At 43.3% G+C, this 18,810-nt stretch overlaps 1 protein-coding gene across 1 annotated transcript; it reads right to left on the bottom strand.

The window, feature by feature from the left end:
- Nucleotides 1-176: 176 nt before the first annotated feature.
- On the bottom strand, nt 177-4,447 carry tmem9 (transmembrane protein 9). Its single transcript, XM_030056558.1, has 6 exons — nt 4,288-4,447; nt 3,984-4,129; nt 3,781-3,872; nt 3,514-3,622; nt 2,850-2,981; nt 177-2,191 (listed from the first exon to the last, which is right to left on the bottom strand). Exons 2-6 carry the CDS (start codon nt 4,074-4,076, stop codon nt 2,051-2,053), a joined length of 567 nt encoding a protein of 188 aa, XP_029912418.1. The 5' UTR covers nt 4,077-4,129; nt 4,288-4,447; the 3' UTR covers nt 177-2,050.
- Nucleotides 4,448-18,810: the final 14,363 nt, after the last annotated feature.

Below are 18,810 nucleotides of genomic sequence, written 5' to 3'. Positions count from 1 at the left end.
CAGTGCAATTGTGGAGCCCGCATAATGTGTTCTCTGTCGCCCCCAAGTGGTAATCAACAGTACTAGTGACAAGACAAGGTAAGAATCTGCACCCAAGCCAAATCACTTGTCTCTGACAGCTAATGTTAGACCAGTAATAATACTAATAATAATAATAATAATAAAAAACCCTTGTGCTCAACCAGAATATTTTTTTTTATTTTACACCAAGCACAATGTATAGACATAAACAAAACATTCAGTGCACCATTCCAGTCAGACAGGAATGGCTATAAATACACAACATTGATTGAAAAAAAAAAATCTTACAACATCAAAATACATAAGTGATATGAAATTATGTTTCAAATAAATTATGCAAACACTTCAGCGATCAAAACAAACCTTCATAAATACAGTTCACCAGTGGTCATCCTACGTGAGGTAATGCCTTCCCTCACAGCGTGCCCTTCTGTGATTTATTGAAAATTTCCCAACAGAGAGCTTCAGTAGTGAAACGTGAGAGAGAATCCAATGGCACACAATAATGCACATGACACAATGACGCATCATGTGCATCAGTTTGTCATGTGCAACCTATCAGGATGCGGTTAAGCGCTGCCACACGAAACCACATTACCGACGTAGTTCACTAATTTAATTCATCTGAGAAACGCTGTAAAGCTCTGTTTAAAGGTAGCTGTGATATGCCCTGTTCTCTGGTTCTCTCTTTGTATGGGGGAGTGTATCCTATCAAACCCCACTGCAAAATCTAGCGCATAGGTTTTATTCACAAAAAAAAAAAAAAAAAAACTTGGTGGAATTTGTGTTTTTATTGATTAAAATAAGAGAAGCCCAAGGATTCCAAATGAAACTAGTTGACTTAATGCAGATGTGACTCCCATATCAAGTGTGCATGTAATTCTACAGACTACAACTTTGTATATGTTGTGCATTTTCTGTTTGATTTTTCACTATATATGATAAATACTGTGTCATATAAGCCTGCGTAAGTGGGCTGGGGACGGCACATGGCACATAATTAAACAATTATCAATCAGATCAATCAATTAAAATCAATCAAGTAAATTAAAGTTAACTCTTTCAACTATCTCACAGAACTCAAACTCTTCCAAATCGTTAGACTCCACCAGTGAATTCTGCACTCTAAGTTTAATTTATAACAACGTAACTGCTTCGTTGTTGATCATGTACGTCAAATATACTGGTGGACCCTACCAGTGTGTTTTGCAAAGTGTGTAAATTTATGGATAAGCACGGCAACATGACACTGCCAGATTTTGCAACTGGTGCAATGAATCCTCTCCCAGAGAAACAGAGAAAGAGAAAAAGGCACATGTTGTGGCTATCTTAAAAGGTACCAATGTCAAAGCTATAAAGTCACAATCCCAAGTCACAGCTAAGAAATGAACAGTCCTTTTATTAGTATTTACTGAATCTGACTTAGTCACTCTGCGCCGCAAAATAGGCCAAATAAATAATTATATATAGTGTTAAAATTAGGCAAAGTGCATTGCTTTGCAATAGCATAAGTAGGGCACTGTCACTGTTACCTTATCCAGTGAGTATCCAGTGCTACAAGAGAAACTGCTTGGTGATTAATTATTTTGGCAAGTACGTAAAACAACAAAATCATAATTATCGTCAAAATCATAAGAAAGCTTAAAGGCTGATCATAGTGATGCTTAAATGGTCAAAAAAGTGCCAGCATTACATAGAAGCATTCCAACCTATTGCATTGTTTGCAGAAAAAGCTTTAACTCTCAATTTTGCTGAAATGATTGAACGATGAATTCAGTGAGATTTTGCAGGCTCACAGTTCTATACCACAACTTAATCTAGAATATTACGCTTAAATAAATTAAAACTATCTACTCTTGTGAGATCAGTATTTCTAAATGCTCCTCTATGAGGTAAAAATCGCAATTCAGAGTGTGCAGCGCGTTGAAATGAGACAGGGATTAGTAATAAAGCAGCTGGTGACAGTGGAATAGCGCTGAGCCCGTGGAAATCGCCTACGCTAGCCGCGGTCTGAGAGCAGCCTCGGGGTTTAACTAAGCATCTTGTGGCGGTCAAACACAGTCTTGCGCTGCTCCTGCACCTGCTTCTTCCAGCGCTGCTGTGCCCCCTCGACCCGCTCCAGCACAGTGTTCCCCCTGCCCTGCCCGCTGTCCACCTGCGGACGCATCTCCTGAACACACACACACACACAGCATGGATACTTTACAATCAAGAAGAACCCTTCAAATGCAACTGGAACAATCCATACACAGAGAAGTGTTTGACTTAGGTCTTGTTTGTGGTTGCATTAACCTCTTAGGACTTGGTGTACACAAGCGTGGACATCACATTTTGGGTTATATTACCGTGGTAGTTAATTCTGCTTACCTGAGTGTGACAATGCAACATGCAACAGTGACAATGCAAAATGCTTTGAATGTTTTAGATTTTGTTACAAGCATATGATGCCTTACTGTAACTGTGACTGTCCAAAGGGGGCAAAAATGTTGTTACTTCATTTTGTTTTTTGCACTGTGATACTCAAAACATGATCAAAAATATGTTTGTATGTGTAATTAATACAAGACAAAGCAGTCAGGACAAAAACTGCAATGTTCAGGGTGAAAATAAAGACTTTTGCACTCTGTTACACAAAGGCGACTTTATTGTGTTGTAAGGATTTGGACATCATTTTTCTCTAAAACTAGACCATGTAAAAAGATGATGCTTAGTTTCCATACTGATCAGGGTCCAATAAGCCAAAATAGCAAAGAGAAATAAAAAATGCATATCAAACAAGAGCTCGGGTCTGTGTGAGTGTATGTGTGTGTTAGTGAGTGTGTGTGTACCTCAGAGTCTTCCTCGTTGTGCAGTGGCTGGGTGTAGGGGTCATGTTTGCGGATGAGGGGATCCACAAGTAGCAGGAACAGCATGTAGAGCAGCAGGGCGCCCACCACAGACAGGTAGATGATGATGGTCACCTGCAACAAGCATTAATAAGACCAACATGAGTCCCTGCTGACAGCATTTTAAAGTCACCAAGCTGATATTTCTAAATTACAATGAAAAGGTTAAGAGACGGTATCAATGTCATTCATGCTTTTTGAACTTATCCTCAGTGGCTAGTAATTATTTTCTATCATCCCCTTAAACTTTATGGCCAACAGGGACTCCAAACAAGACACTCATTATTTCATCATGCGTACAATTATATTCACTGTGTGTGGGTCACATGCTGGGGTCAAACATTTGTTTGTTTGTTTTTTTCAGAGCAAGAAATTTTGATGTTTACGACAAAAAGGTGTTTGTTTATTACATTTTTGCCTGTGTTGCATGCAAAGAAAAAGCTTATCCCACTTTTCCTTTCTCAGCTAAAAAAGTGTTGTGATTAAATACAACTGCAGACAAATGAAAACTTTAGATAGTTCATATCGAGGTAAAGATGATCAAGACCCCCAATACTCTTCTGCTTCTTAGAGGCGTGATGATTTGGCACGAGTGTTTAGCACGTACCTTGATGGTGTTGCTGCTTCGCTCCTCGTATTTGCACTCACACAGCAGACAGTAAGCCTCCACATCATGGCCAGGCACGGGCATGGGCTCCACCACATGGAGGCAAGTGCTGCAAAACAAACAGAAGAAGAAGAAAAAAAAAATTATAGTACAGAGCCAGATCCTGCTGCTGCTGCTTTCCTGGTTCACACAATGTTAAGACAAACACTGTGCAGCGATGTTAGGGCAAAACCAGCAGAGTGTATGCAGGCGTGCAGGGTGTCTTACCAATCCTTCTGGGACACATTTCTGTTGTAGATGTGGCCGGTGATGTTTCTGTACGGAGGGCAGATGCACTTGCAGCGCACGTCCTCAAAGCTCTGCCAGTTTGCAATGAAGAACAATGAAGTCAAGGTTAATGGCGTCCAATGAGGAAACTACTGCTGCAAACATCACCCAGCAGATATGGAGAGGTGCCAGCGGTGGGTTACCTTAGCATGGACTGAAACAACAGCCTGCATGAGGAGCAGAGTCATGACGGGGACCACGACATGGGACCAGGACCCTTCCCTCCAGGAGGACATGTTCCCACAGGCGAGAAACTCCGCGCTGGCAGCTGAAAATCTCCGGCAGACCCCTGTCAAACAGACATTAGTCACCGCTGTTAATGAGCACGGCAGGCCGGCCAGCTAATCAACCAGCAGGAGAGACGACAACTGCGGAAATGCAAAGTTAAAGGTCAATCCTCGTCCTTCTGCAAAGGAAAAACAAGACGCAGCTGCATTGTTGACTTACGTTGCAACAGTAGGTGCTGTGAGTAGTTTTGCTAGGCATCAGAGTGAATACGCTAGCTTGTAAAACACAAACACAGTGTCCTGATGCTGCAGTTCGCCAAGCGCAGCTCCCCGACAGCACTTCTCTGCCTGCTTCTTCCGGGTTCTCCCAGTGACGTCACCCAGAACCCCAAAACGTAACGTGTAGCCATACTGCCACCTACTGGCCACAAATACAGACTAAAAAAAAAAAAAAAAAATACATTTATAAAATTGCACTCTATTTTCTCACTTCGTCTTGTTCATATACAGAAAAAATGTTAATGTTTTCCCTACTATTTTTTTTTTAATATTAAAATTTGAGTTAAGATTTATTTTTGTATTTTGTTTTAGATCTGTATATACTGCACATTTTCCATAAACATTCAGTTTAAACTCTTTTTTTTTTTTTTTTACTGTGTGTCCTTTTGAATTTGAGTATTTCAGTGTTCACATTTTTATTTATTTATTTATTTATTTATTTATTATTATTTATTATTTATTATTTATTTATTTTTATTTTGTATAAAATGCGATTTGCAGTACTTGGCAGAGTCAAATAGAAAAGTGACCACTGAGCATATTATAAAGATAGACCATTGATGTAAATGGGGTGATAACAATTCACTATTAGTCTAAGACAAACCTTATTTTTGGTCTTTGTATGTCAGTGAATTGCTGTGAAACGAATCGCCCTTTGGAGACAATAATGATGTTTGAACTTGGACTACTCAAGTACAGTTTATTTTATCTGACATCATGAGAAACAAATCAGTGTTGTAGTATAAACCAGTTATAAGTTTGAACATACAAAAATGCTTACAAAAAGTTCCCAAGACATCAGCAGACGTTCAAATTGACATGGCAGCAACCCTAAACTTGTGTGTTTGTGTGTTTGTTCCTTAGCAGTGGCTCGAACAGTCTGTGGTCTGTGGCTGGGAGCTGATTGAGGCGTGTGTGAGTCATCAAAATCTTCCCATCTTTGAATTGACACTGTTTTTCCTCAAATCCTCTCTCCCTGGTGGAATTTGTAATGTAACCCCCGGCTTCTTGACCCAATCAATACCTCTATTTCCTGGTAATCCTGCTTTCACATCTCTCTGTATAGTAAGCTTCTCATACCTTTAATAAGCCATAGAAATCAATGGCTCACAAATTCAGCCTGAACCACTTGAACTGTTGGCCATAGAGATCAATTGAGACCACTGTTATTTTTCTAATGAGCTATGATATCAGTGTGAAGTGCACAACCCCATTCCCTGAACAACCCCCATCATTCAGGTGACCGTGGGTTCACCTGATCTTGTGAATATTGCACCGGCACAAACCTCAGTGTGCTCTTAAATATATCCTCATGCATTTTGGACAATACAACAAATCCTAAACTTCAATTTCTGACTTCATTCACCTGTACGTCCTGCTCACGTAATCTCCGTCCTGTCATATGTGACTTAGTTATCTGTCTCTTGTGATGCACAGCCTGGGTCTTCACACTTTTACATGAATTACAGCTTAAAAAACACTGACCACAGCTGGTTGAGAGGTCTAATTACTTGTGCTGACCTGCAAAGGACAAAGGTAATTCTTATCTGATGCATTGTACAGCCTATATTTGGGTAGATGTATAATATTTGCTAGTATAAGAAAAAGAAAAAAATCAATTTACCTTGTATACAACGGCTTGATTAGGTCTTTGCTGTCAACTAATTTAGACAAATGCAAATGTATGACAAACAGCTGCTCCACACACACTATAATATATCTAATGACAATGACCTCTTATGGAAATACTGCAGAGAAATCCACTGTATAAAGAGGATGAGAGGACATCAGTTCCTCTTGTTTGTCAAGACACCGTAAGATATTGATTAGATCAATCCGTTCAATCTATTCAATTTTCATGAAACTGAAACCGGCAGGCAGTTTGCCCACTAGGAGATGCTATAAGGCCCAGAGCATAAGGAAAAACTGAATCCAGACCAGCATACACCGGAACAGCAGGGATAGGTCCAGACAACGGGGATGCAAAACGAGCTTTCTCTCTATTTTGAAATCCACAGTTCAGCCATGTCATCCAGTCTGTCACGCTGCATGACAAAAAAGCTTGAAAAAGCATGTCAACACTGACCTTGATTCACACTTCACTGTTAAAATTATATTACCACATTAGCGTCTCGTCTTCGGCACACAGAGTACGGACAGGTCTAATATAGTTCCTGGTCTGATTCACTGTAGAAATCTAATTCAGTCTCTAGGTGCTTGATGATATCCAAATGAAGTCATACATGTTCTAGAAACATACCTATTTCTGTTCTTATCTTCCCACTCCTGTACACCCTCTAACCTTTCCGCATGGTTCTTTTTGACCTTTATCACATCATCTGCAGTGCCTTTTTGCTCTCTCCTCTTCCTCTCTATCATGTTATTGTGGAGAACACTGTTTGAATAACAAGACTATTGCTTGGAAGTGATATTTCACACTTCCAGATTCTCCTCTCCTCTCCTCTCCTCTCCTCTCCTCTCCTCTCCTCTCCTCTCCTCTCCTCTCCTCTCCTCTCCTGAGGTGATACATTGTGGGCCGCAGGACTATTCTAATAGACACACATGGTAATTACAGTAGTGGGAGGCAGTAGACAGTGGTGGTCCAGGGACAACACAAAACTATAAATCACAACTCCTGGTTCCGCCCTCCTGAGCGTAGCCAATCACGCTCAACCAAAAAGCAATTCTGCCAACATGTGTTTGCACATTTGTCTTCATCAGCAACTGGCTTGTTTTGGGCCCCAGCGACTGAATTTTCTTGTTCCCATGGTAATCAAACATAGACTACTTCTCAAGTGTTTGTGTTAGAGTCAAAGTCCGCTGTAGCAGGCTTGAGAGGACAAATCAGCTGCAGCAAGTAAAATGAAACAAGCATAGGGTAGCAATGTGATCGTTTACCTGGGCGAGGTGTTTTTTTTTTTGGTTGAACATCATTGTTTTGATGAAGGTGAGTGAGGATAAATCTGCACTGCAAAACAAAACAACAACAAAAAAATCCATTGTAACAAGTAATTTAGTCTTAAAATCTGTTTTTTTTTTTTTTTTTGTGAAACAAGTGAAAAAAAATCTGCGAAAGGAATGAGATGAATAAACGTGATTCCAACACAGCTTCACTTTCTTCAGGAATTTGCTTGTGAGAGAGAATAAATATGCTGAAACAGGGCAAAATATGGCAGCTCAGCCCACCAGTATCAAGAAAATGACACTTGATTCAAGAAATTTGTGGGAGCAGGGTGATTAGCATTGGAAACAGGATTATCTCATCATGCTGCCAGATTTTTTTTTTTACTTGTTCTCAGAAAAAGATGAGCTTTTAACACTGAATATGAGACTAAATTACTTGTCGAGATGGCTTTTTGCAGTGTAGTCTATCAGGCAACATATCAAGCATAATTAGTACCTCAATCACCTTGATATCTTCATAGCAAAAATAAAGTAAAATATCACAGTGATGGCATTTCAGGTGATGTTTTCCTCTATAAACAGTGTGAAATGCTTCAAGGAGAATATGTCTAAACCACAGAGGTAGCCATAACAGAGAAAAGTAAGAAGTGGACTTGGAGTACAGTGTGTGTCCTCTCCTGCTTTATCCATACAGACAGCTGCCAGTCACCCAGCTGAGCCCATGCAGGGGAGAGGTGTCTGCTGAGGAGCCGGTGTCAGCAAGGTGAGAACAGAGCCCGGCTACGGCGAGTTGAGCTGAGCGGAGCTGAAATGGATGCAGAAGAGAGCGCGGTTCCTGCCTCTGAGGGACACCGATTCTCAGCGAGGAAACAGAGACTGCTGGAGCAGGAGACTCAGCCAGACAGAACATGAAAGCCAAGAGTGGCCATGACACATGATGGACACACACGCAAGCTGAGAGGCTGCCTCCTCCTCCTCCTCCTCCTCCTCCTCCTCCCCTCGCCCCCCTGCTCGCTCCTCTTCTCCTCCAGCAGCACTGCGGAGACACAGGACTCCTGAGGAGGAGGAGAAGCGGGAAGACGAGAGATGATGTTTGAATTGCATCTGATCCCATTTGAACTCTGGCCCTCCATAATGTGTTGGCCTTTGATGTTGCCCAACATGTTTAGAGGGAAACGGGGAGGCTTCAAAGCGGGTTTCATGGGCCAATCAAGGAATGTTGGCATGCTGAGAGGGGAAAAAAAAAACAAAACAAGCAACCTGCCAGAATTCCCCATACATCTCGCAAAAGAGACCAGAGGGTCAGGTAGGGAAGACAGCTGAAAACAATAGCGAGAAATGAAAGGTGACGTGAATTGAGAGGTGGATAAATAGCTTCAGGGAAAGATAGAACTTTGTTGTCGGAATAAAGGGATGAGATAGGCTTTGGTCTTGCGAGCGCTTGTCAGGACGGTCGATAAACTGTCAGCCATTAATGTCCACATTTCAGTGACACCGCTGCCAGGCACGAGACTGATTTACACATCCGTTTGGCGCATGGAAGTCACGAGCAGGAAAGTGCAACACATCTGGTGAATCGAGGCGCTGAGCGAGGCAAAACGAGAAATATTGTCCGAACAGACCCATGTAATGACACTACTTTCTGTGTCAGCTGTTTTAATTAGGTGTTTAATTGATGAAGGGATGATGGATCAGAAAATGTCAGGTCTGATCCTTTGGTGGGGGTCCTCACATTTGGTGATGCACTGCAAAAACTCAAAATCTTACCAAGATTATTTGTCTTATTTCAAGTCAAAAATGTCTTATTACTAGTCAAAATATCTCATTACACTTAAAATAAGACATGATCACCTCAGAAGTAACTTGTTTTTAGACAATTGTCTCTTGTTTCAAGTGAAAATTTGCTTGAAACAAGTGAAAATTTGCTTGTTTCATTGGCAAAATTTGTTTCTTGTTTCTAGCTAATTTTCACTTGAAACAAGTGAAAATTGTCTAAAAACAATTTACTTCTGAGGTGATCATGTCTTATTTTAAGTGTAATGAGATATTTTGACTAGAAATAAGACATTTTTGACTTGAAATAAGACAAATAATCTTGGTAAGATTTTGCGTTTTTGCAGTGTGTGTGTGCTCTTGTGCGGTAGAGGGCCTTTCTTGACATGATCTCTTCGTAGGGAGCACTATGCTGCATTGTGCCTGCTGAGGGTGCGACTAACCCCCCCTCCACTGACCATCTTGGTGCCATGGCTGCTGATCCACCTGTCCTTGCTACAGCCCACATCTGCAGGCACAATGAACGTTATCTGAGGGGGCCTCCTCCTCCTCCTCCAGATGCCAATGTGACTCACCTTCCTGTGCTTCAGCATTCGCCACAATCTGACCTGGCAGCTCAGCGTCGTGCCACGGCCACACCGCCCCTGGGTGCTCTCACAAATACAAACATAAACAACACCGTCCAATCGACATCGATAATATAAAGAGAGAGTATATGCCAGTAGGATATAATTACAGGTAAACATCCCGTATATGCATTGATCAGAGTGACAAAGGATAAACACTCACTCTTTGTCTTCCCCTCTCCCTCTCTCATTCCCTATTCTCCCCTTTTCTCTGAGAGCAAACAGGACTTGCGGTGAATCAGCTGTAAACAGGGAGATCTGAGACCAAAGTTGTCATCTCACAGCTTCAGAAATCAATAGAGCTCTGCATTCTCCCTCTAATCTCACCACACGTGTGGAGTGAGCTCGGGCTGACTGGGCACAGCAGAGGGGCCTGGGAAGGAGGCAGGGAAGCAGACAGAGAAGTAAAAGAGGGAGATGGCAAGGAGCGAGAGGCTGAGGCAACAGGAAAAGAGGGCTGGAAACGGGTGCGGAGAAAATCTGGGAAGAGAGAGAAGGAGAGCCGAATCTGCAGTCGATTGCTTTGGACTGTGGAAAGGCAGGCTGAGGTTAAGCGAGGGGTGAGATTTATGCACTGCAAATGTTAAGGTTCTGGTTCAAGAATAGTCAACTTGCTGATGTATCTGCAGTGCAGCGCAACATTTGGGGCGCAGTAAAACAACATTATAAATTTTACAGCGTTTGAAATGCTGCACAGACCTTGTGCGGCTTTACTGGTTAGTCTCTCTCTCTCTCGCTCTTGCTTTCTCTCTCTCTGTCTCTCGCTCCCCCACTTGCTATTTGTAATTCAGTGCATTTTTTGCCACCCTTATTAGGCGCGTTTCCTTGGACCAAATTAATTCGCTCCACCTCTCCCTCTGCTTTGCTCCTAGGTAGAACACCACTACCCCACACTGTTTAATACCCTCCATCATGTCTCATGTCTCTCTCTGTCTCTGGCCTTTATTGACTCAATCAACAGGCTCTCTCTTAACTAGGGAAGCAAGAGTGAAGAAGCTGGTTAACGTGCCGGCGGAGAGGAGGAGAGAGAACAACGAGGACAGAGAAAGGGAGGGTGGGGGGGTGCAACACAGAGAGGTGGAGATTCAGATTTTAGTGAGAGAGGGAATGAAAGAGGAAAAGACAGAGAGTCAGGAGGAGGTGGGGTTAGGGGGAGACGCTCCACTGCCTGGCTGACAAACAGAGGGTCCCTCCAGAGCCAGGCAGATGAGAAGGAGAGGAGGAGAAAGGGAGAGGGGTGAGAGAAAAGGAGGGGAGTTTGATGTGGGCAGTCAACCCCACCACCCTCCGCCAGCCTTCCTTCTCTTCCTCCACCCCCAGCAGAAAATCTATGTCTGCTCTCTTAGTATTCCTCCCATCTCTTGTGATGGCTCTGCGGAGGGGAGAGCAGACAAGTGGACTGCTAGTGAGGCCCTGGCCAGCCGTGTGTGATGCTAGCTGGGAGTTTTTTTTTTTTTTTTCTTAGAATGGGGTGTTTGCTTAGGGCTGACAGGACGGACAGAGCGCCCAGCCACTTGAAAGCCCCCACTAGGGACCTAAGCCGGACACATCCTCTCTGCATACCTCCTTTCCTCGCCCCTTCCTCTTTTTCACCTGCAGATCAATGGCTGTGCTCCGTTTCCTGTCTGTACTCAGACTGGATTACAATAGAGTTTTCATTGTTCATACATTTTGTATCTTTCCCTCTATTTGTGTGTGTTTGACACAGATATCCCCAACGCGTGACAGTAGGATCCCTGTGCAACTTATGGATAAAACTATCCAACGGTTTATCATCCTATATGGTTCCCTTTTGGCCTCCTTTAGCAGCTGGAGGTGGAGGAGACACAGGCTTATGACAAGAAAGTTGCTGGTTTGAATGCCAGGGGAAAAAAAACAACTGAGGAAATACCCTCCCCTCCACCAGCAAATACCGTCAGTGTGCCCTTGGGCAAGGCTCGAAACCCCCTGCTGATCCAGTGGAGCTGCTCAGTGGCTGACAGAAGGATGGGTGTGTCTGTATGAATGTGAAACAGCCTTACTAGAAAAGAGCATGCATGCACAGTTGACTTTCCCTGGATAAAAAAAAAAAAAAGGTTTAAATAAGTTGTCCTCGCTTTCATCCCTTAAGGCAGGCCTGTCTGAGAGATAATGTGATCATTTCACCACATTTTAACACAGATAACTATCATCCTGTGGCTGCTACACAAAAGTTCCAGCGTTATTGATTACATGTGTGCTTGTAATCTCTCTTACCACTTCGGCGCCATGGCCGCTTAAAGCTCTGTTGTCTCCAATTCTAGCATCCTCCTCCAAAGTAGCCCGTTTCTCTGTCACCTTGAGCCCGGTTCGTCATGCTTGTGTGATCGCTTTAAAGGTCACAGCTTGTAGCCACTGTCATTAGCTGTCACTCTCCCACCCTCCCTCACGCTCCCTGCCTCTCTCCTTCTTCAAGTCACTCTCTGTCATGCATTTCTGTCTTGGGCTCTGGAAGACAGATCAAAGTGCCATCCTTAGCTGAGCTTTGAAGGTTGAGAGCGGAGAGGGACAATCCCAATGCCGGCTGAGTCTGCTATGTGGCTGCGTGCGTATGTGGTATTTGATGTGCAGACGCAGAGATTAGAGACAAGTTGATCAAGGTACCTTGGAGCACAGTATTTAAGTGTTACATCATATCAGACAGTATGCCTGTTACAATTATAGCTTTGTCTGAAGTACAGTCTACGGCTATTTGGGGATATTTTCCATTGCCCGGGGAGAAAATGGGAGAGATGTGTTTTTCGATTCTTCAGCAGAGGCTAATCAAAGCCTGATCGTGTTGATCGCGGCTAGGATTAATTGTATTTGTCATTAGGGACATGGAGAACAGTAACACAATACTGTATTCTGAATACAAACGCTGCGTTTAATGAACTCGCGTTTGCAACTGCACACCAATGAATACCCATGCAATAAAAGAAAATTCAACTGGAATTTTGCCGATGCCCGAGGGAGGAAAAGTCAAACTATTGACAAAATCAGACAGAAGTAATACGGGGGTGCCTTACATTCCATCACACACAGCTCGATCACATGTGGCTAATTGGAATGTGCTTGATTGAGAGGAAAGAGAACGAGGAGAATAAGTAAAGAGACAGCAAACACAGGTGTGGCGTTTTATCAGTTGGGGAGGTGAGGGGTAATCACGGCAAACTTTAATCAGTTCAGATCAATTATTCATGGTCAGGGGCCTAGCGAGCTGATTTCTAAAATGCCCCTTCTCTCTCTCTCTGACAGCCCTGTATGAATTATTCAGGCTGCATTTACACAAAGAACTCCATCTCTGATACCTGATCAGTCAGTTAGAAACATTATGCAACAGGGAATGTCAATTAGAAATGGGGAAATGGGTCTCCTGATATGTGCACAATAAAAATTAAAACAAAGCTACTAACAAGTAACCGGATAAAACACACCATAAAAAAAAAAAAAAAAAAAAAAAAAAAAATTGGAAGAAATTGAAACTCTATATCCTTGGGAGGCTATCACTCATTCAGAGGTCAGTAATTCAGACTGGAGTTTGATTCAGAGAGGAGCTCTGATGAGTTCTCAATATTAATGAGCTCAACCGAAGTCAGGATTTGTCCCCTTACTGTCTGTGTGTCCACTTATCAATTTGCTCAAGTGAACTCCACCCACAGTGCCAACTACATCAGACTTTCCCTTTACCAGGGACTCCGCTTAGCTGCGTGTTCAAACTCAAATCATCTCCCTTATGGATTGCTGCAAGTCTGTCCTCACTGGCTTGGATAACCCCTCCCTGTCCAACCCCTGCTACTCATCCAGAACGCTGCAGCTCACATCATCTTCAGCCTCCAAAATCTCAAATGTCCCATTCCGCCGCCGGCTGCCGCTACCTGCCGCTGGCTGCCGCTACCTGCTGCTGGCTGCTTGTAGCGAAATTAAAACTCTGGTTCTGGTGAAAAAGGCCGTCAAAGTATCTGTGCTCAAGGCCGTCGTCCAGCCCCGCACAACAACCCGTGGTCTGTGTTGTGCCACTTAGCTCTCCCTTCGCTTCCTGATTATTGCTCCACATAGTCAAAGCTGTTGTCCTTGCTGGTTTCCAAAAGGCTGAATGACCTTACCTCCCATCTCCTGTCTTTCGTCATACGCTGAAAACACCTCTTTTAAGTATCTCATGTCACCCGCTCCCTACAGTCTAATTCCTTTCAGTGTTTGTATTGCTCCTTATCATTTATGTTATTTATTTTCACAGCACTTATCGCTAACTCTTTAGCCCCACAAGTCATAAAAAGGCATGAAGGCAAACCGCCCTGACCCTTGCTGTCCCAATCACTGGTTGCTTGTGATGATACTGATCCAGGAATTTCAGCGTATCCTACCACTGTGCTCGCTGTAGATGATAATGTTAATCAGGGGTCCCTCAGGGTTTCTTGAAGGGCTTCCAGGGGTTTCTTTGCCAAATGAGAAATGGCTGAAATTCAATGTAATTTCAGTGTCATCACTTTGAATCTACTCGTAAACAGTGGCGTCTATACACAATGTAATTCTAAACAGAAACCAATTCGTTTCATATCGGGATCCCTGAAAAATCACTTCAAATTGAGGTCCACTGTTTATTGTGAGACAACTTGAAAGCCCTCAGCTAAATACCCTAACCGACTGAATGGTGATTTTTCCTGAGATTTACCCCTCATTGTCTTCAATTATATAAACAAAAATCAAACAAATAAACAAACCAACAAACAAACAAACAAACAAAAACATTATACCCTAATTTTACACCAATGTCATGTACATGTACTGTATCTGCTGGTTGCAATGCTTCACTGCAGCAACATCACACTTACACTGAGTGAGACATTCAAGCCCAAGATTCTTTATGGTATAACTTCAAATAGAAAATATCTTTATGTCTTGAGCAGCATTTTATATGCTTTTCCCTGTGATTCAGCAGGACATATTTGATATCTTTGCATACCTACCTAGAATTTAAAATAATGAAGTTCTGTGCATTTGAACAAAGCTGTGCAACATGCATTTGTAATGGTGAGCCCACCAGCGGGACTGATGGCAGGATTTAAGAGGTTTAAAGCAGCACTAAGCGATTGCCAACAAAATTCTTTGTGTTTTAGTTATGGCTCTATGGAAAACTGTTTTTATTGTCTAAAATCTCTCAGAGGTCCTGTAAGTGATCTGGGTTACAAGAAAAGGATAATAAACCCGAAAATTAACAGTACTGTCATCACCGCTGCCATTGCATGCCGCTACACTGTAGGACATTTGAGGACACAATGTCTCAAAAGTCATTCTGAGAGCTGGCTGTTATGAAGGGGGAGGAGGGAGAGGAAGAGGGATTAGGTAAGGTACAGAAGGGGTGGTCATGCAGAGAAAGGCAGATAGATAGACAGTGGAGAAACGAGAAAGTGTAATTCTTGCCTGGCACAATTCATCATGGAGTCCCTGACAGCCAGCAACCATAAGTCACCAAATGATTGCTCTCAATAATTCATACAGATCGCACATGTCCTCCCCTCCCTCTCCCTGCCCTTGTAATGCATTCCCACGACACCAGGTCAAACCAGTGTCCATTGACACCCTAAGCTCTTTCTCCCTGGAATTTGACTTGACCAGGCCTCCGTATAGCTGCCGCGCATGACAAAAGGTTAGGGATGGGTGGAGTGAAGAGCAAGACATGTATTCCATTCCTGCCGGTGTCTCCTTAGTGACCCTGCATCTTACAGGCTGCATTAATAGGCTATCACTATTGACATCTCCATGGGAACATCCCACAGCATCACTAATACACAATTCGCTGCAGTTTTCTTACATTCCGTTAATATCTTCCCATACTGTGGCGAAGCTGAGAGGCAGCAACGGGTGTTGTCTGCAACCATCTTGAATGTCTATGCATGTGCATTTTTAGAAACAGCACAAATCAATGCCAAGTCAGTCAGTAGATGTGTATTCTGCAGTGAAGTCAATGAAAAATATGTGACAGATATGGATGGTAAAGAGGATTGTTATGGTGCTAGGCGTAGGGGACATCATGCCGCTGGGTTTAAAAATACTGTGGTAAACCGCAAATGCTAAATTACATGACGTCTGGCTAAAAATATCAGTACGAGAGATCATACCACTGGGGTGGCGAACACACACACAGATCAGCAACTCGAAACACAGCTCTGAACTGGAGGATTAATTGAACGAGGGGTAGTAAAGATCAGACCCTGACTGAAAAAAAAAATGATGAGGTAGATAAATGTATAATTTCCAGGAGCATGTGTCTTGATTGGGATAGTTGGACAGTCCATTCATCCTTGTCATGTCGCTGTCAGAGCCCGGCTTCAGACGAGTGATGACCACTCTTGTCAGACCCCACACTGTCCGTCTCTCTCTGAGTGATAGAAATGTAGAGTGCGTCTGTACAGAAGGACGGATCAATTTCTTTCACTCTGTCCTCTGCGTCTTCATGCCTTCCCCTGTCACACCTTGAAAAACACTGTAATCTTTCCTCCCCTTAAATTGAAGATTTGAACCCCCCCCTCCTTCACTATCTCAGTCTTAATCCACGTCCTTCATACATTCATAAGGTATTTTGCGCTGACATCTGTCCCTGCTGTGTGTCACTTCTCAACCTTTTCTGTGCATGCGTGTCCATCATCTCTTTTGTCTGCGGCTGTGAGCTCGGGTGATCGTGTGTTCGGGGTGTGTTTATTTCACTGCGTGTCACAGGAGGGGCTCGCCGTCAACTCGGGGATGCTCTGAAAATGTCATTGTTTGGTTGTGCTCTGCTTTATGACACAGTTTATACAGTGTGGATGATTTTTGCTTCCCGAGAGGCCTCCTGCTTTGTCTGCCTGGAATCGTGAACGGTAAATAAGTGGTAATGGGAGTGAATGGGAGGGGAAGTCGGCGAACGTTTTTCTGTCATCACTTTAGAAGGTTGCGACCCCAAAGCACGGTGGCACAGAGCTGCTAAATTATTCAGGCTGTGTCTCAAGCCCCGATCTCTGGAGAAGACGGGCCTGTGATTGCTGGGAGCGGACTGACTGACATTTGCACATGAAAATCGGCTCTGTTTCCCCCAAACACCCACTCTGCTTAAGGAAAACAGTGGAGGGACCCTGGTTCTCCGTGTGGGGAGGGGGCAGCGCTGGAGAGCGGGAGGCTTGGAGTAAGGTGGTGTAATTAGAAGAACACTGCTGTCACAAAGCCTTACTCACCACACCAGAATGGCAGTGTTGCTTTTTTTTCAGCGATGTGCTCAGCATTTATCAATAGTAAACAATGCTAAGTTAAGAATCTCACTCAGCTCAGGCTCACTCAACATGAACCTCTTAAACTCTTGGAGACATACATTTATATTCGTGCACAGCATGGGACAACAGATATGACTGAGGTATACCGTATGGTGAATCTGAACTTTGGGGTAAATTAATATCCTAAAAGTGTCAATATAATGAGCACAAATGCAGCTTGAAAACTGAAGTGGCAGAGCAGGACCTGGGGGACTGGCTGACTCATAAATCATCTTGCTGAGTGGGGTCAAGGGCCATTTTACTCAGACATGAGCAGAAATGTGATTTAAGTTATGGGAATATTTTCTCACCAATAATGTAAGAACGCAGTGTGTGCATCCCAATATATGTATTGACAAAATGCCAAAGTTTTGTTTACAAATAAAATTTCAGATTGCATTGGCTCATTGCATTGGAAAGAATCGATGTGATCAAATAGGCTCTAGCAGACCTTGATTAATAGTTGAATGTCTCTGATACTTTATACTGTATGGTTTGTATGCTTTGGACTGCCAGCAAGGAGCATCATAACCATTCTGAAATTGCAAATCAAGATTTGTTTTATTACAATCTTGAAGAGGTTGCTGCAAAAACAATCAATTCCAATCCAAGTAGTTAATTGTTGCTTGAACAATTAAAAGTGGAGACTTTTTTTTTGAATCAGAGACTGCTTCACAAATGTACATAAAGAAAGAGAGAGAGAGAGAGAGAGAGAGAGAGAGGCGAGTGAGAACATTCCTCTGTATGCTGGACCATGTTTCTGAGCTGAAGGCAGGTTGTGGTGGTAGTGATGTGTGTGTGTGTGTGTGTGTGTGTGTGTGTGTGTGTGTGTGTGTGTGTGTGTGCGTGTGCGTGTGTGTGCGTGTGTGTGTGTGTGAGGGTTCTCCTCCCTCCCTCCTCCTCTGTTCTTCTCCTCCCTCCCCATCAGAAGGGAAGACGAGAACAGAGCTACAGAAAGAGTGGGTGAGAGAAAGAGAGAAAGAGAGGGTGGAGCATTGGACAGATGACAAATTGTGATTAATAAATGTGGTCCAGGACGGCAGTGTGGAGGGTTGTTATTAATAGAGAGAATTAGAGTGGCTGTGCAACTCAATCTGCGCACTGTCACTCTGCATCAGGCCCCATAATCAGAGCCTAATGAAACAGCACAGCACCAGGATGTAGACACATCCACATCCACACACACTGCTTACAAATCTGCACTTACTGTACAGTACGCACACATGTGCAGGGATGCTGGGGGGAAACAATATATTTCATATCAGAGTGCGAGAACCAGTGTGACACATGGACTTGTATATAAACAAACTTCACACTGATTTCTGAATTATTACGCTGAAAATGCTCTATATTTTCTGTGCAGCAACACCTTTATTTCCAGTTTTCTTTCCTCTCTCACTGCACTGTTTATGTCACAGCAGTCCTATTTTCAAGGGTCAAACCAAACATAGAACTACTGTGCTTTTCTTTCTCAAACACTGTGTGACGCTTATGTCTGCTGCCAGCGTGCAGACTACATCCTTTCCCCTGCCTCAGTGTGGATGTCCTCTCCCAACATCTGTTTCTTTAGCCGTGCATTGCCAGTAGCTTCCCTGCTTTTGGACAAGCCCCAAATCACCTCTTCTTATCCCTAATGACCTCTAAATTGATTTACATGAGAGCAATCTACATAGTAAAGAATAGGTGCGTGATAGCTGGAGTCCTGTTAGTGTTAACTGGGGAAGCTGTGAGCGGTGGTCCCCTTGGGAGTGGCGGCCCTCAGGCAGCAACCTGCCTCTTGGGGCCAATGTGTCATCATCCTTCAGAACTGATGCTCAGCATGTGTCTGTCACACTCCCTGCTCTGCATCTCATAGTCATAGTATGAATGGAGTACAAGCTA

The sequence above is a fragment of the Myripristis murdjan genome, chromosome 7, assembly GCF_902150065.1.
Source record: "Myripristis murdjan chromosome 7, fMyrMur1.1, whole genome shotgun sequence".
In the NCBI taxonomy this organism is placed as follows: Eukaryota; Metazoa; Chordata; class Actinopteri; order Holocentriformes; family Holocentridae; genus Myripristis; species Myripristis murdjan.
This window is presented reverse-complemented; position numbering and strand designations above follow the sequence as displayed.

Excerpts from the sequence above, each read along its gene's own strand:
- tmem9 (XM_030056558.1), bottom strand. The coding sequence starts at position 4,076 with ATGTCCTCCTGGAGGGAAGGGTCCTGGTCCCATGTCGTGGTCCCCGTC. Across the intron at positions 3,873-3,983 it reads TTGTTTCAGTCCATGCTAAG|AGCTTTGAGGACGTGCGCTG; the intron begins GTAACCCACCGC and ends GCAAACTGGCAG. Across the intron at positions 2,192-2,849 it reads ACAACGAGGAAGACTCTGAG|GAGATGCGTCCGCAGGTGGA; the intron begins GTACACACACAC and ends GTGTGTGTTCAG.